General features: G+C 40.9%; 1 protein-coding gene across 1 annotated transcript in view; it reads left to right on the top strand.

Annotated features, from left to right (window-relative positions):
• Positions 1-15643, top strand: part of TMTC2 (transmembrane O-mannosyltransferase targeting cadherins 2) — a 357678-nt gene that overhangs the window by 286495 nt on the left and 55540 nt on the right. Inside the window, exon 10 of the mRNA XM_040344182.1 lies at positions 12155-12269. Coding sequence (XP_040200116.1) covers positions 12155-12269 — 115 coding nt within the window. The remainder of the gene's footprint in view (positions 1-12154; positions 12270-15643) is intronic.

Raw genomic sequence — 15643 nt, 5'->3', positions numbered from 1 at the left:
TCACTTTATTGGGGGGGGGATAACGGAGTTGTGCGACCACAAGTCCACAAGCTTTCACAATTTTTCTAAATTTAGCACATGCAGCAGATGCTGTTCCCAATTAACAATCCACTTGGGTAATTAGGAGCAATCCATTTTCTGTTCTGTAGCTGTAAAAGCAGGGCCGCTGTTGGAAATAATGAGGCCCCATACAGCCTTGCTAATGGGGCCCCTATCCCCAAACTCCCACCTACACATCGGCACCCCCAGTCTACCACCGCCCCCTACCTGGTCTTTTTGAGCTAGTTCACACTTTTGCTCTCTGAAGAGTGTTCTGCATCTGATTTCCTCTTCTGCAAAAAATTGACAGGCAGTAAGGAGGTGTTGCATGACCTCCTCACTATCCGTTTAAAAAAACCCTGATAGCAGTTGAATGGGATCGAGTTCAGTGGGGAATATGGGTGGTGACAGTGCTGAATGTCCATGTTTTGGCATCTGTACCTGCTCAGTTTATGTTTGCATACAAACAGCAGACAGGGGTGGACTTGTAATGGCTCTATGGGTGGCCATATTTAAAATGGATTTGTGGCCATTAACATCAGGCTACCTCTGATGCATCACATTTAGGTCTGGAAAAATACAAATGGAAAAAAAGTCCTTTTTTCATTTTTTTTCTTTCTGGACCTGAATGGGCTCAGAGGTAGGCACGTGTAAACGGACAACAGTTAATTTACATCTGGTCACCTGTAAACCTACATGGAGCTTATAATCAGGTCTGCATGAAAAACTGATAGGTAGACCTAATTGGAAAGCTTGGGTGAAAAGGTCCTGGAGGGGTTGGGGGCAGTAAAAATGCAGCTGTGCACTGACACACCCTCCCTGTCGGGATTGCAGATCTGCGCCCTCTCAGTCACATAATATCAGCCTTTCCCTTACACCTTGACACCTGCTGTGGGAGCAAAGGTACAAATAATCACTCCACCAGGGAAGGCAATAGCCTGGGTCGGACTTACCATTGGGCTTGACTGGGCTCAAGCCCATGGGCCTCGCCCAATAGGGGACCCCACACGTTTACATAAATTTTTTTCAATAATATGCTAGTCATTTAATTTTTCATTTAAAGTGTGTTGATTGGTCTAGCATTTTTACCTGTTCTAGGGACATTGATAATTTTTGTCCTCCGTTCAAGTAGACAAACTGTTTTTCTTTTATTGTTACCCTTGTGAAGCTATTTTTGCAATATTATGCCCGGTGTCTGTCCTTTTGCTGGATGTGGCATGTTACTTTGGCTCCAATTGCTGGATTTGCCCATTGAATACATTTTTACGCCCATGCACAGTATACATCATGTCCTTCGGGACACCGCTATGTTTACTATTGATGACTACGCGTCATCATTATGCGTCGCGGTCGCGATGACGTCATTACGCCCGTTCATTAGAGCCCGAAAGTGACTCAAGCCCAGGGGCCCCCACCCTAAGTCCTGCCCTGGCAATAGCATAAGTAGTAGGCGGTTAGCCGAAACTATAACATGCAGTGGAACATGCAGCCAGACTTCATGCGCCTACACTCTATTAACCTTGTGGGGCCCTGAGAAATTGAATTTAAGCCCTGGGTAGAGAGTAGGAGTAGGGGTGTGGTCTAGTAAAATCAATTTATGATTGCTGATTTGCTGATGGGACACGGGGTCAAGTGGTGAATGTTTACAATATTCTTACCAGCATATTCAAAATCTCAAATGAGTTGCAGGTAAATGCTTCAGCTGTTTTATTAACTCCTAAAAATTAGAGGACTCTTCAGTCTGTGGCACTGTAGAAAATCCCTAATATACACTATATTGCCAAATGTATTGGGATACCTGCCTTTGCATGCACATGAACTTTAATAGCATCCCAGTCTTTGTCCGTAGAGTTTAAAATTGAGTTGGCCCACCCTTTGCAGCTATAACAGCTTAAACTCTTCTAAGAAGACTGTCAACAAGGTTTAGGAGTGTCGATGGGAATGTTTGGCCATTCTTCTAGACGCGCATTTGTGAGGTCAGGCATTGATGTTGAACAAGTAGTTCTATCAGGTTGAGATGCAGGCCAGTCAAGTTCCTCCAACCCCAATTCACTCATTCATGTTTTTATGAATCTTGTTTTGTGCACTGATGCGCAAAGACGAATGTGCCATTAACATTCATATGAGTGTAAAGGCATGTGTCCCAATACTTTTGGTAATATAGGCCCAGATTCACGTACGACTTACGCCGACGTATCTTCTGATACGCCGCGTAAGTTCTAGGATGCGCCGTCCTATCTATGCGCCTTATTCTTGAAACAAGATACGCCTGAATTTTGGCTTGATCCGTCCGACGTAAGTCTCCTACGCCGTCGTATCTTGGGTGCATATTTACGCTGGCCGCTAGGGGCGCTTCCATTGATTTACACGTTTAATATGTAAATGACCTAGATACGCCGATTCATGAACGTACTTGCGCCCGTCACAGTAAGCTACGCTGTTTACGTAAGGCGTACGTCCGGCGTAAAGTTATCCCACCTAAAGCAGGGGTAAGTCATGTTAGGGTATGGACGTCGGAACAGCCGTCGTATTTTATGTTGTTTACGTAAGTCGTACGTGAATGGGGCTGGGTGAAGGTTACGTTCACGTCGTAGGCATTGAGCCGTCGTATCTTAGGGAGTATATGCGACATGATTCTGAGCATGCGCGCGAATGCGCCATTCGTTCGGTCATTCATTTAGATGGGGTCACGGTTCATTTTAATACAACACGCCCAGTACCTTCCTAATTTGAATAAGGGAAAGGCTTACGCCGGCCCATTTACGCTACGCCGCCGTAACTTAGGGAGCAAGTGCTTTGTGAATATTGGTCTTGCCTCTCTGTTACGTCGGCGTAGCGCATATGAGATGCGCTACGCCCGCTCAAAGATACGCCGCTGTACGTGAATCTGGCCCATAGTGTATATGTAATAGTATCATTGAGTCCTGTGCAAAATGGTCCCTGTGCTTTTGTAGGAAAACTAGCAAAATGCAAGGTTAGACTTTTGTATTTATTGGTTGTGAAATATCCAGTGACATTGGTAGTGACAGCAGTTATTTTTCTGCTGTAACTGGTCACATATTTTATTTACTTATGTGCATTGCAGTACTCCATATACAGTATCTTGACAAAGTGAGAACAATGCATGTGTAACATGATACCCACTCACTGCTATTTTATGCTTTGCTGTTGATGATGAAGAGAAGTTAAAATCTGTTCCCCTTTTTTTTGGCACAGTGGTCCAGTACAGAGACATATTTCAAAGAAAATGTGGAGGTGAGGTGGAGAGTAGAGAGAGAGATTTGAGTGTCATCAGCAAAAAGATTGTATTGGAAGCTTTATCAAGTAACCAGGGAAGAGGTGAAGATGAGAGGTCTGAGGACAGAACCGTGGGGTACCCATACACCGAGAGGAAGTGGAGGAGACAGAGATGTAGGCAGCACTGAAGGAATGATGTCATAGGTAGGAGGAGAACCAGGAAAGCGCAGAGTCTTGGAGGCCAAGAGAGTGGAGTTTTTTGAGGAGAAGGGAGTGGTCAACAATTTCATAGGCAGCAGAAAGGTCTAATAGTACGAATATGGAGTAGTGGCTTTAGTAGGGCACCTTCTGTGGAGTGTAGCAAGAGAAAACCAGACTGTAAGGCTAGGTTCCAACTTATGCGAATTGGATGCAGGTTTGGCCACATCCAATTTGCATGACAGGAGAGTGTCCCTGATTTGCAATGGAAGCCAATTCACACACCTCTGGGGGCGGCTGCAGTCCGCATTTGGAAAGCGTCCTGTGTGTCTTTGGTTCTGATTTCAGGTGCAGATTCAGGCAAAAATTCTGACCTGATTCACACCTGAATCGGTGAACAGGGACACACCGGACCCCCTGCTATGAGCCGTGGCCACAGCATGTGTGAACTCAGCTCAAGGGATCAAGAAGGTTGTTTTCCGTGAGGTAGGATCTCAGACAGTTCTTAAGACGTTCAGGCTTTATAACTATGGGGGGGATCTGTGCATGCTTTAGAGGGAAGGGTAAGGCGCCAGTAGAGCGGGAGAGATTGAAGATGATGAGAGTTGGAGAGCATAGGATAGAGAAAGTGGGTGACCATAGTAGTTGTAAAAGAACAGGGTCCAGTGGACAGGTAGTAAGGCAGGCCTCTGAGAAAAGTTTGACAACCTTTTCTGTAGAAACAAGATCAAAAGAGGAAAGTATGTGGTTTTGTACAGGGTATGTTAAGTGGGATAGATATCTGAGTGGAGATGTTCTCATAAATTGCATCAATTTTGTTTTTAAAGTGATTGGCAATCTCCTGAGTGTTGAGTGAGCTCACTGTTTGAGGTCAGAGGGTATCCCCACCCACCACTCCTATACATTTGATCAAAAATTCAGCAATAAAACAAAATAAACACACAGGAGGTGGTACATGCATGCATAAATCCTGTCATTTTGATGATCACACAGGTTTCAGCATACTAACTTTAGAAGCTGCCAACTGTTTTCTACCTTCATTTTAAATTTTCTTTAACTTTTTGAGCGTATCTAATGAGTGAATAGCTGCATATAATTATAATTGCTCTTTTTAAATGCAAACTTCTACTGATATAGGCCTTCTAAAAAAAAGTGCTATCATACCATATCAAATGTTTAAGATATTTAATGGCCTAAATTATCTTTAAAAGGATGGGTGCGTTTTTGAAGCTTTAATTTACTTACTTACTGATAAATTAGCTTGACTTAAATGGAAGATTGAAACTTGCTTGGTTTTAGAAGACTGTTGTCAATAAACCAGCTTTGCTTACCCTTCTGTGGAGTGACTTTTTTCCTTGAATTGCTTTAAATGATGTCAGAACCTGATTTATTATCCCCAACATCAAAGCAAAACTGTAACATGATCCACCAAAATCATACATAAAACCTTATAACTGATGCTTTGCAATCTTTGTAGTCTGTTGCGGTGGCAATTACTGTTAGAGTGATCCTTTCAACCCTTATGCATTTTACAATGGCTTGGAAAATAAATTGGCTCAATTTGTCCTCATTAGGATAGTTGAATATGTGAGGATTAATCCTTGCAGTTTGACTTTTCTCTAGAAAGTTAACTGGCTCTGCTGCCTTTGAGACACTTTCATTAATTAAAAAAAATAAGTATTTAAGTTGAATAAATAAATAAGGAAGAATTATTATGGGTCTAATTTTATCCTGTTTACTCATTCATATAAACTGTACTGTGTCACATGAAATTTAAAGTGTTTTCAATTTTAACAATTATATAAATTGTCCAACATGTACTGCAACTGGTTGCCTGCATGTCTGTTAACATATGATATAGAATCTTTTGAAAGCACTAAAATACAAATACTGACTACAGTCTGAAGTTTGTTTGGCCCTGCTGCTTTTTGCGCTATAAATTAAAAAAGACCAAAAATGTTGTAAAAAAAATGCATTTTCTTTGTTTGAGTTATAACATTTTGCAAATTAGTAATGTTTCTTTATACATTTTGGCCAAAAGTTATACTGCTACATATCTTTGGTAAAAATAACCCAAATAAGTATATACTATTTAGTCTTTGTTAAAGTTATAGCGGCTACAAGCTATGGTGGCAATCATTAAAAATTGATCACACCTGATGTACTGACGGCAGGAGTTCGGAGTACCCGACTAGCACAGACATTCCCGGGGGGCGTGTGGGAAGCACAATTCTGGGAGGATGTAATTGTAAGCTCTCCCAGAATACGTTGACCACACTGTAGCCGTCATTCGGCTACGGCCCATTCGGCAAGTGGTTAAGACAGCTAATCTGAATTAAAGGGGCTTACAAATAATAAACATTTGGCCTTAATCTAAGAAAACTGATTCACTGGCCTAGTGCACTTTAAAATATGCGGTCTGCCTAAAAAAAAAAAACTGCATAAACTACCGTATTTATTGGCGTTTAACGCGCACCCTAACTTTAAGAGGGAAGTTTAAGGAAAAAAACTTTCCACAGACACCTGCCTATAACATGCAGGCACAGTTTACCCTCTATTTTCAGAGTAAAAAAGTGAGTGTTATACGCCAATAAATACGGTATTTTAAAAAAAAGGGAAGAGGGAACATTTACATAGCATGCTTGCCATTCTGGTTTCCACCCACGGAGCCTAGGATCTTGTAACCGCTTCCTTTTTTCTCCAAGAACTGGAGAATGTAGAGTACTTAAAATCTCGCTGAGAAGGTTCTCCAGGTGTTAATATGCAGCGTCTTCTTGCAAGACCCAGAGCACTTGGCCTTTCCGGTGATCTCATTACAGGTGCCCTCTGCACCATGCAAGCCAGAAGAAAGTTTAGTTTACTATGCCTGTTTGTACTTGTGTTGCTTTTTACCTAATGCCCTTATAGAAGCTTTCATCCAGAGAAATCTGAAAAGTTTGAACTAGCATATTAAATCGAGATGATTCACTGCACCTCAAAGAATGACAGCCCTGTAGTTTTGACAAGAAAGGAAGGGTAACCCCTTGAAGTCATACATTTATGGTGTCCTACTGCAATGAATGGAGTGGCAACCTCAGCCTGGACTCTGACCAGGCCACGCCCCAAATGCATTTCACTCTGCCCCCCAGAGTTTAGTCATTGGTATAAACCTAATTTTGACAGGTACTCAAGGCCCCCTAGACGAATTGAACGGAAGTTCTCCTCTGCCCCTCTCTCCCTGAAATCTTCTGGGACATGTCACAGGTCCTAGAAGATTGCCTGGTCTTTAAGGAGGTGCACATGACTCGCGCATGCGCAGTGCGCACCCCGCTGTGAAGCCCCAAGCTGTCAGTCAGGTGCCCGCACTTGTGATGCTGGCACCGGGGAGAGGCGAAGGAGAGAACCCGAGGGGTGGGCGCATTGCTTGACTGTGCGACAGATGAGTGTGAGCCGTTTATTAATGGTCTGTGAGCTGTTTATTAATGGTCAGCAGCTACACTTTTTGTAGCTGCTGACTTTTAATAAACATAAAAACTGCTGGAATTCCTCTTTACAGGGAAGTTTTTATTTGGTGTAAGCTCCCTTATTTTAGATTTTCTGTTGGCAGTGAATCTTACCTAAAAACACTACTCACAGCTTGGGTTTTACAACACTAAAATAGATACAGAATTGCCTAATAATACCGTGAACTGTATACGTTACTACATCTATATGAGTTGTGCATATTTGAAGGAGTAATAGCATTGGATGCATCATTTAAAGTAGTTTTGTGATAAGACATGAATTGATCTAAGCTAAACCTAAAAACCTAAAGGGGTAGCGCTGTGAGTAGTGTTTAGTAGTTTGAGGTTTATGGCTTAGTAACAGCAGCAAACCCATTTCAGGTGAATATTGTATATACACATAAGTTACTAGTTGGGTTTCATTTATGAAAAGTTATTTTGGATTTAATAATGAATGAGATATAATATTAGGCTAACATAATGAAATAAGGGGGCTGCGCTTGTAACCATTTGGATATAAGCGAATCTTGCCTATTGTAGAGTTTTTCACAGAAAAGTTACATATGTGTGTTTTATATGCATGCATTGTACACTTTTGTATTTTGTGCATAGGTTTTCCCTGGGGGATGGGTTTAGGCAGTGGCACAGAGGTCACGTGGCTAAGAGAAAACAAATTAAACCAAAAATAAATAACTTTTAGTTCCTCTTGGATCATGATGAAAAATGATTTTGTTATAGTTTGGAACACAGGAGCACAGTTGGGAGACAGTTGTTCCCCCATACCAAAACATGTCTGAACAATGACCTTTATGTGAGAATCACCAGGGACTCTTATAATGAAAACTGCTTATTTAATAAATTATAAAAAATAAATAAATAAACTTTTGGGATTACATTAACATTTATAATAAAATGTATGATATTTTAATGATTGAATTTACTTCATATTCGGTATAAACACTTTACTTTTTCACCAATTTAAGGACACAGCTATTTTGAAACAGTCAGCATATACTGCCATGTAGAGTAGGTTGGGACACTGGCAAACTGGAAACATTGAAGCCAGACCCTGTATAACCCTGACTCTAACAGTCATGCCTCTGTTTTTTGGTGTTGTAGGAAGTTGGGCTAATTTTCTTTAGCTATGCTGAAACAAGTTGAACTATAATTTTGCTAGCATTTCTATTTTTTTTTTTTACTTACTGGCTGAATCACCAGGTGAAAATAGAAGAAAGAAAGTCAAATTAATGGGGCACTTTGCTTGCAGAGCTGATGATACATTAGCTTTCCCAGTTTGGAGCACCAGGTGGATCCTCAGTGCCCTCATCATGGCCATGGCAATTTCCATATTTGGTTTAACCTGTTCTTCATCTAGCCTTTATTTTATTTTTTTTATTTCTTCAGATACAATTTTGTAGCATTATTTCTAAATCTTTTTGGACCTTTGAGTGACTTTTTCCCACTCCTCAGTTAGACATTTCGACTGTTTAAGAACTCCTGAATTCCTTTGATCCTCAATGGATGGTAATGAAAATAAGATTTTTGTACAGTACCTCCTTTAAATATTGTTATCAAGTCCACTGAGATACACAGGTTGCAATCCTCCGATATTGGCTCTTTGTACTGATTGCTCACAAAACTGAGGCTTGACATTTGGAGGCTGGGTTATACGGGAGCTAAATCTTCTATAGGTGGCAATACAACCATACTGTTTAAGAATTCCTGTGTCTCTCAATGGACTTCAAGAAAAAGATTTTTTTGGTAAATACAAAAATCTTATTTTAACTATTTTCATATGTAGTTCGCCTACTTTCCCTCAAAGTTCTTCATCCATGTGCAAAGTACCTCCAAATCATTGCTCCCGCCTGAAGAAAATCAGCCGTTTTTGCAGGCACATTCTGTCCTTTCAGGTGCTAGCAGTTATACTTTACATGAGCTCAGGCATTGGAGAGATGTGCAGAAGGTACTTTGTCAACATAGATTACATCACCATTTTATCTGGCAGACCAAGCTTGGACTTTACCCACAGGGCCAATAATGCTGCCTACTGTTTTAATGCAACAGTGTCAACATTGTCTGTCCATGGAGGGAAATTAGATACAGCCTGCAACTAGAGTTGAGCTTTATGTTCGAGTCATTGGCTGAACAGCGGACAATTTGGGGTGTTCGTGGCAAATTCGAAAAGCCGCAGAACACCCTTTAAAAGTCTATGGGAGAAATCAAAAGTGCTGATTTGAAAAGGTTAAAATGCAAGTTATTGTCATAAAAAATGTTTGGGGACCTGGGTCCTGCCCCAGGGGACATGTATCAATGCAAAAAAAAAAGTTTTTTTCTGGAGCAGTGATTTTAATAATGCTTAAAATGAAACAATAAAAGCAAAGTGTTCCTTTAAATTGCGTAACTGGGGGTGTCTATAGTATGCATGTAAAGTAGAGCATGTTCCCGTGTTTATAACAGTCTCTGTACAAAATTAAATTTCTAAAGAAAAAAAGTAATTTAAAACTACTCGTGGCTATAATGAATTGTCGGGTCCTGGCAATACAGATCAAAGTCATTGAAAGTCATTGAAAAAAAAAATGCGTGGGATTCCCCCAAATTCCATTACCAGGCCCTTCAGGTCTGGTATGGATATTAAGGGGAACTCTGTGCCAAGTTAAAAAAAATGGTGTGGGGTTCCCCCAAAAATCCATGCCAGACCCTTATCCGAGCCTGGCAGGCTGCAGAAAAAGAGGGGGGATGAGAGAGCACCCCCCTCCTGAACCGTACCAGGACACATGCCCTCAACATGGGGAGGATGTCCCCATCTTGATGGGGACAGGGGCCTCATCCCCACAACCCTTGCCCAGTGGTTTTGGGGGTCTGCGAGCGGTGGGCTTATCTGAATCTGGAAGCCCACTTTAACAAAGGGGACCCCCAGATCCAGCCCCCTCCTTGTGAATTGGTAACGGGTACATTGTACCCCTACCATTTCACTAAAAAAAGTGTCAAAATGTAAAAAAAAAAAAACACCCACACCAAGTTGGGACAAATCCTTTAATAAAAAAAAAAGAAACTCCAGTGCCGTAATCCTTCTACGATCACGGTCCCACCGCTACAAACGATACCGCCTTCACCGGAGGCCCCAGGCCAAATGACGCGCAAGCTGTTTGACAGCTCTATTATAACCGAGGGTGGGGCCACCCGTGATGTGGACGGGTGACCCCGTCCCCTCTGACGCAACAGGGGTTTCCCGTGACACATCAGAGGGGGAGGGGTCACACGTCAAGAGTGGCCCCGCCCTCGATTATAGAAGAGCTGTCAAACGGCTTGCGCGTCATTCGGCCAGATGCCTCTGGTGGAGGCGGTATCGTGTGCGTCGTTCCTCGCTGGAGATCAAGAATGGATTACAACACTGGACATCGAGACTGGATTACATCACTGGAATCGTTTTTTTTTTTTTTTAATAAAGGACTTTTTTGTGAAATGGTAGGGGTACAATGTAACCCTTACCAATTCACACAAGGGGCCCCCGGGATCTGGAGTTCCTCTTTGTTAAAGTGGGCTACCCGATAAGCCCCCCCGCCCGCAGACCCCCACAACCACCAGACAAGGGTTGTGGGGATGAGGCCACATCCTCCCCATGTTAAGGACATGTGGCCTCCTTTTCCTGTGGCCCCCTAAGGTTGCGTGCTATGATAAGGGTCTGGTATGGATTTTTGGGACGAATCCAAATTTTTTTATATTTGGCACAGGGTTCCCTTTTAATATCTATACCAGACCTAAAGGTCCTGGAAACATGCACTACTTTACAGGCATACTATAGACACCCCCCCAGGTACGAAATTTAAAGGAATATTTCGCTTTTATTGTTTCACTTTAAGCATTATTAACCTCCCTGGCGGTATCCCTGAGCGTGACTCGGGGTGGATTTTCCATGCTAGGATCGGTATCCCCGAGTCACGCTCGGGGTAGCTGTGCAGAGTGTGCAGTGGCGCGGCTTACCTGCTCGCAGCATCCACAGACAAGTTACTCACCTTGTCCCTGGATCCAGCGATGCATCCCCGCTGTGTGAGCGAGCGGGTCCTCGCTCGATTCACAGTGTCCCCGTGTGCCGCCGATCTCCGTTCCCTGCGACATTACGACGCACGGGGGCGGAGAACGGCGCCAAATTCAAAAAAGTAAACAAACACATTACATACAGTATACTGTAATCTTATAGAATACAGTATACTGTAATCTTATAGATTACAGTACTGTATGTAAAAAATGCACACCCCCCTTGTCCCTAGTGGTCTGCCCAGTGCCCTACATGTTCTTTTGTATAATAAAAACTGTTCTTTCTGCCTGAAAACTGTAGATTGTCCAAAAGTGTCCCTTTATGTCAAAAATGGTTTTAGAGCAGCTAGAAAACAGCGATAATAAATTCTAATCACTTGCAGAATTGTGCCATCGCGATTTGTGGGGAAATTCGTCATAAAAAAATAAAAGTAATGACAGCGGCAATTCTGCAACTGAGCAAATTTCAGTGATTTTGAGTTGATTACATTATTGAATAATTTTTATTATAGTTATATTATTATTTGTTATAATTATTTATAATTATTTATTATATTATAATTTAGAATTTTGTTTTAAAAAAAAAATCATACCCGGGATGCCTACTACGCTCTTCTTTGGTCAGATTTAAATGAGTTATTCCTAAGAATTGCAGGCCTACAGTATAAAACACCAAATTTCCTTGCAAAATAATTGTACCGCTTTTGTTACGTAATTCCAGACAGAATCATACCGCCAGGGAGGTTAAAATCACTACTCCTGAACTTTTTATGAAATAAACTTACATATTAACCTTTAAAATTAGCTCTTTTCATTTTTCATGTTCGTGTCCCATAGACTTATGTTCGAACAAATTTTTTGCCTGTTCGCATGTTCTACTGCGAACCGAAACGGGAAGTGTTTGGCTCATCCCTACTTGCAACACTGGCAGGATCACTAGGAATCATGTATGACAAACAGAAGTCCAACAAAGCAATAACTGAACAATTTTCATGGGTTAGCAAGTTTGGCATTATATAAAGCTTGTAAATTTGATCACACATATCGTTTATTGATTTCTTGATTGCATCTTTCGTTAAAATTATTCCAAAATCAAGCACCTGATATGATTATTGTTTATTGTGTTCTATTATCTGTTTAATTGCATACATTTGGCCTTGCAGGACAATTCCTACTGGAGGAAGGGCGAGTCCTAGAAGCTGCAGAAATGGCAAAGAAGGCTGCGGAGCTAGAGAGTTCTGAGTTTGATGTAGTTTTCAATGCAGCCCACATGCTCAGGTTGGTTCAGTCTTTATATTGCATTGCATGAATTCCATTATTCTATGTACCAGTTAACAGAATATCACTTCTCAGCCTTTAACAGAAGGATTAAGGCAGCCATACATGGATCGAAATTTTGCTGGTTCTGCAGGGACCGGCTGAATTTCGATCCAGGTATGGGCAGGCTGATTGTACAGAAGTGGTTTTACCCATCAACTTCTGTACAGCCAGCTTGTTGGGTTTTTCCCAAACAATCAGTGCTGCTGGATATAGCCAAAAACACTGATCAGTGTGACAAGACGAGGAAGATTCCCTGCTGCCAGAGCACAAAAGTTCTGCTGGAAGAATTTAACCTGCTGATGGAATGCAAAGAAAAATGTATGTATGGCCAGCTGTAGCCTAATTATAATAATGCACTCTTAAATTACATACAGGCATATCCCACTTTAAGTACACAATTGGGTTTATTTACTATTGCTGCAGAGTGCAAAATCAGGCTCACTTCTGCATAGAACCAATGAGGTTCTAACCCTGGCTTGTTCAATTAAGCCTGGTTATAAAACCTGGAAGCTCATTGGTTTCTATGCAGAAGTGAGCTTGATTTTGCACTCTCCAACAGTAGTAAATAAACCCCATTGTGGGGTATGTCTGTATTCAGGTTTGGGGAGAGCTAAAATCTAAACTGCAATTGCTGGTTTAAAAAAAAAAATGAAAGTTTTGCAAGTCTGCAAGAAATTTTTACTTTTAACAGAGGTGGGAATCTATGTTATAGATCATTCCAAAAACATTGCTGTTTAATTTTATAATAACATAATTAAAGCACTATTAACCCAAAAACAAAAAATTGGGTTATCGATTCTTGGATGTAGTAGTTTCCTTTTTTAGACTTGCTTTCTCTTATTTTCACCTGGTATTCCAGACAGAAAGTTTATTTTCAAATTACTTTAACAGACCAAGCTGTCCAGCAAAACTGAGAGTTAGAGAGCTGAGACAAACCATTTTACAAAGACAGGAGTGCCTACAGTGATTTGCTTTTAGAGCCATTGTCAATAGAAAATTGTTGCTGTAACTGCTTACATAGTGTTAGCTGGAGTTAAGCTTTAAAATGTTAGTCAAGTCCATCTGAATCTGCTAGTGCATCTATACCACTACATTTTCCATAGAATGACAATACTGCTGTCCAAAGTTGTCTCTCTTGTGCCTACACTCAGAGTGGCCCACTGTGACAGGAAGTGTGGTACTGGCTGGATCACCAGGTTATAGTTAATAGTTGATTCATTATTGCTTTTGTAAGCATAGTTGCTTCTATACGTACATACTTTCACTGTAATGTATAAGACTAAGGTGTCCTTTTTCTGCACTTTAGTATTGGGGTTAATTTATTCATTTAATTTCTTCAACAAGGAACTTTAAAGAGACTCTGTCACTTTATGAAACTTAAAGCTGCAGACAGGTATGATGTGCAGGCATCCAGAGGTGCACATAAACTGCAACAGCTTTCATTACCTGCTGCTTCACCCAAATCCTGGGCAGTTCTCACTGGCAAAGCTTTGACATTATACGATTAAACATGCCATGTCTTCCCCAATTGGCTCCCCCTGTTTCACATCCTCCTTGGTCCATCAATGTGATTGGCTGCTTGAGTTGTAGTAGGAATGAAGAGGCAGGAAAGGGCAGGCAAGCCTGAAGTTGCCTGAAGTTTACCCAGTCTTCTTGGTGCTTATGTTTGCCCAGTCTTTCCCAACTGCTTTCCTTCCTTATTTCCAATGGCCTATCACTATATGATTGGCTGCCTAAGTGGCAATAGAAATATGCGGGAGGCAGAAAAAGAAAAGGCAAAATGTCAACACCATTTGAAAATGCCAAAGCTTTGTCTGTCAGAAGCTAGGATTCAAGTGAAGCAGCAGGTACTGTAAGCTTTACTAGGTGTGTTCAAGAACTTCTTTATCAGTGTCAGCAGCTCTTTGTTTTCTCAAAACAACATCTGTAATGCTGAATTCTAAACTTTGTATTTTATTAGATTTATTCATTTATTTGAAGGATCATCACTTGCTATGGTCACCTTGTCACTTGAACTTAACTACATAACATTTTTGTTAGCTTTCAACCTTGTAAGGGTATATAATCCTTACCCTTGCATTATGCATACTGTGATTTACACAAATGCTTAAAATGGTTATATTTTTCTAATTAAAAGATTTGATTGCCGTAATACACCTACCCTTGAAAAGCCATAATGTAATAAAAATATCATTAAGCCTCTATTAGAGATAGTGAAGTGTTTTTCTCTGTGCCTTTCACAATGTCAGATGAAGTTGGTATCTCATGGGAGGGATTTCAATACTGTTTTTCCAGTTAAAAGGGAAATGCTTTTACCATTTAAAGTGAATTTGTGAACATTCTAAAATGTATATCCAAAGCAAAGCTAGCAAAGAAAAAGATGAATACTTGTCTTGTGCTGGCAAACTCTGTCTTTACCAGCTACACTGGCTGAAACATCCTCAGTATCTGCCACACATCAGATACCTTGTCAATCACTGTGCTTTGTGGTTCCCACCGAATTTCGATCCATGTATGGCGGTACCAATTCATGAGAAGGCCATCTATCGATCAACTTCTCATGAACCGGATTGTTAGTAAATTTTTGCTAGATCAGCACATGTATCCATGCAACGCTGATCAGTGTATTCTGGTGGCATGGGAGCCCTGCTGTGAGAATATAATGACACATCAAATGTGTGTAGGCAAATCAGTTTAGTTTTTTTCCTTCAGCCAGATGAACCAGAGAAAAGTGATGCCAGAAAAAAGTGGTCCATGTTGTGATGTATTTTCTTTTTTTTTCTTTTTTTCTTTTTGTCTAGATCTATGTTTGTTTTAAGCATGTTTTTAAGCCATTTACTGTTGACTGGCTCACTACCTCTTTTAGAAGTCTATTTCAAGCATCAACAACTACCCTTTTAGTAAAATAATTAGGTTGGAACTGTCCTCCTGTTTAAGGTCATGGGCTCTCTTGAACCTTATTCACTTTCTTGATGTATTTAAAGGTTTCAGTTTCCGCTAGACTGTACATATTACGTTCCTGAAATCTCTCTTGATATGTTTTATCCCGCTTTCTATCTTATCAGTATTTTTTTTCTAAGTGAGGTCTCCAGAAGTGGGCACAATATTCTAAATGAGGTCTCACTAGATATATATATATGGGTATCAGGACCTCCTTCCTCCTGGTGACCCATCTAATGATGCATCCTAGAATTCTATTCACTTTTCCCACTGCCTGGCCACACTGTTTGGTCATTTTGCAATCATCAGAAAAATGTACCTCCTAAATATTTTTCGTCTGTAGTGCAGGAAAACACTTAGGTAGATTCACAAAGAGTTAGGCTGGCTTATCT

The sequence above is a fragment of the Rana temporaria genome, chromosome 3 (genome assembly GCF_905171775.1).
Source record: "Rana temporaria chromosome 3, aRanTem1.1, whole genome shotgun sequence".
Classification (NCBI taxonomy): domain Eukaryota; kingdom Metazoa; phylum Chordata; class Amphibia; order Anura; family Ranidae; genus Rana; species Rana temporaria.
Note: the sequence above shows the minus strand (reverse complement) of the source record. Positions and strands in the feature narration are given on the sequence as shown.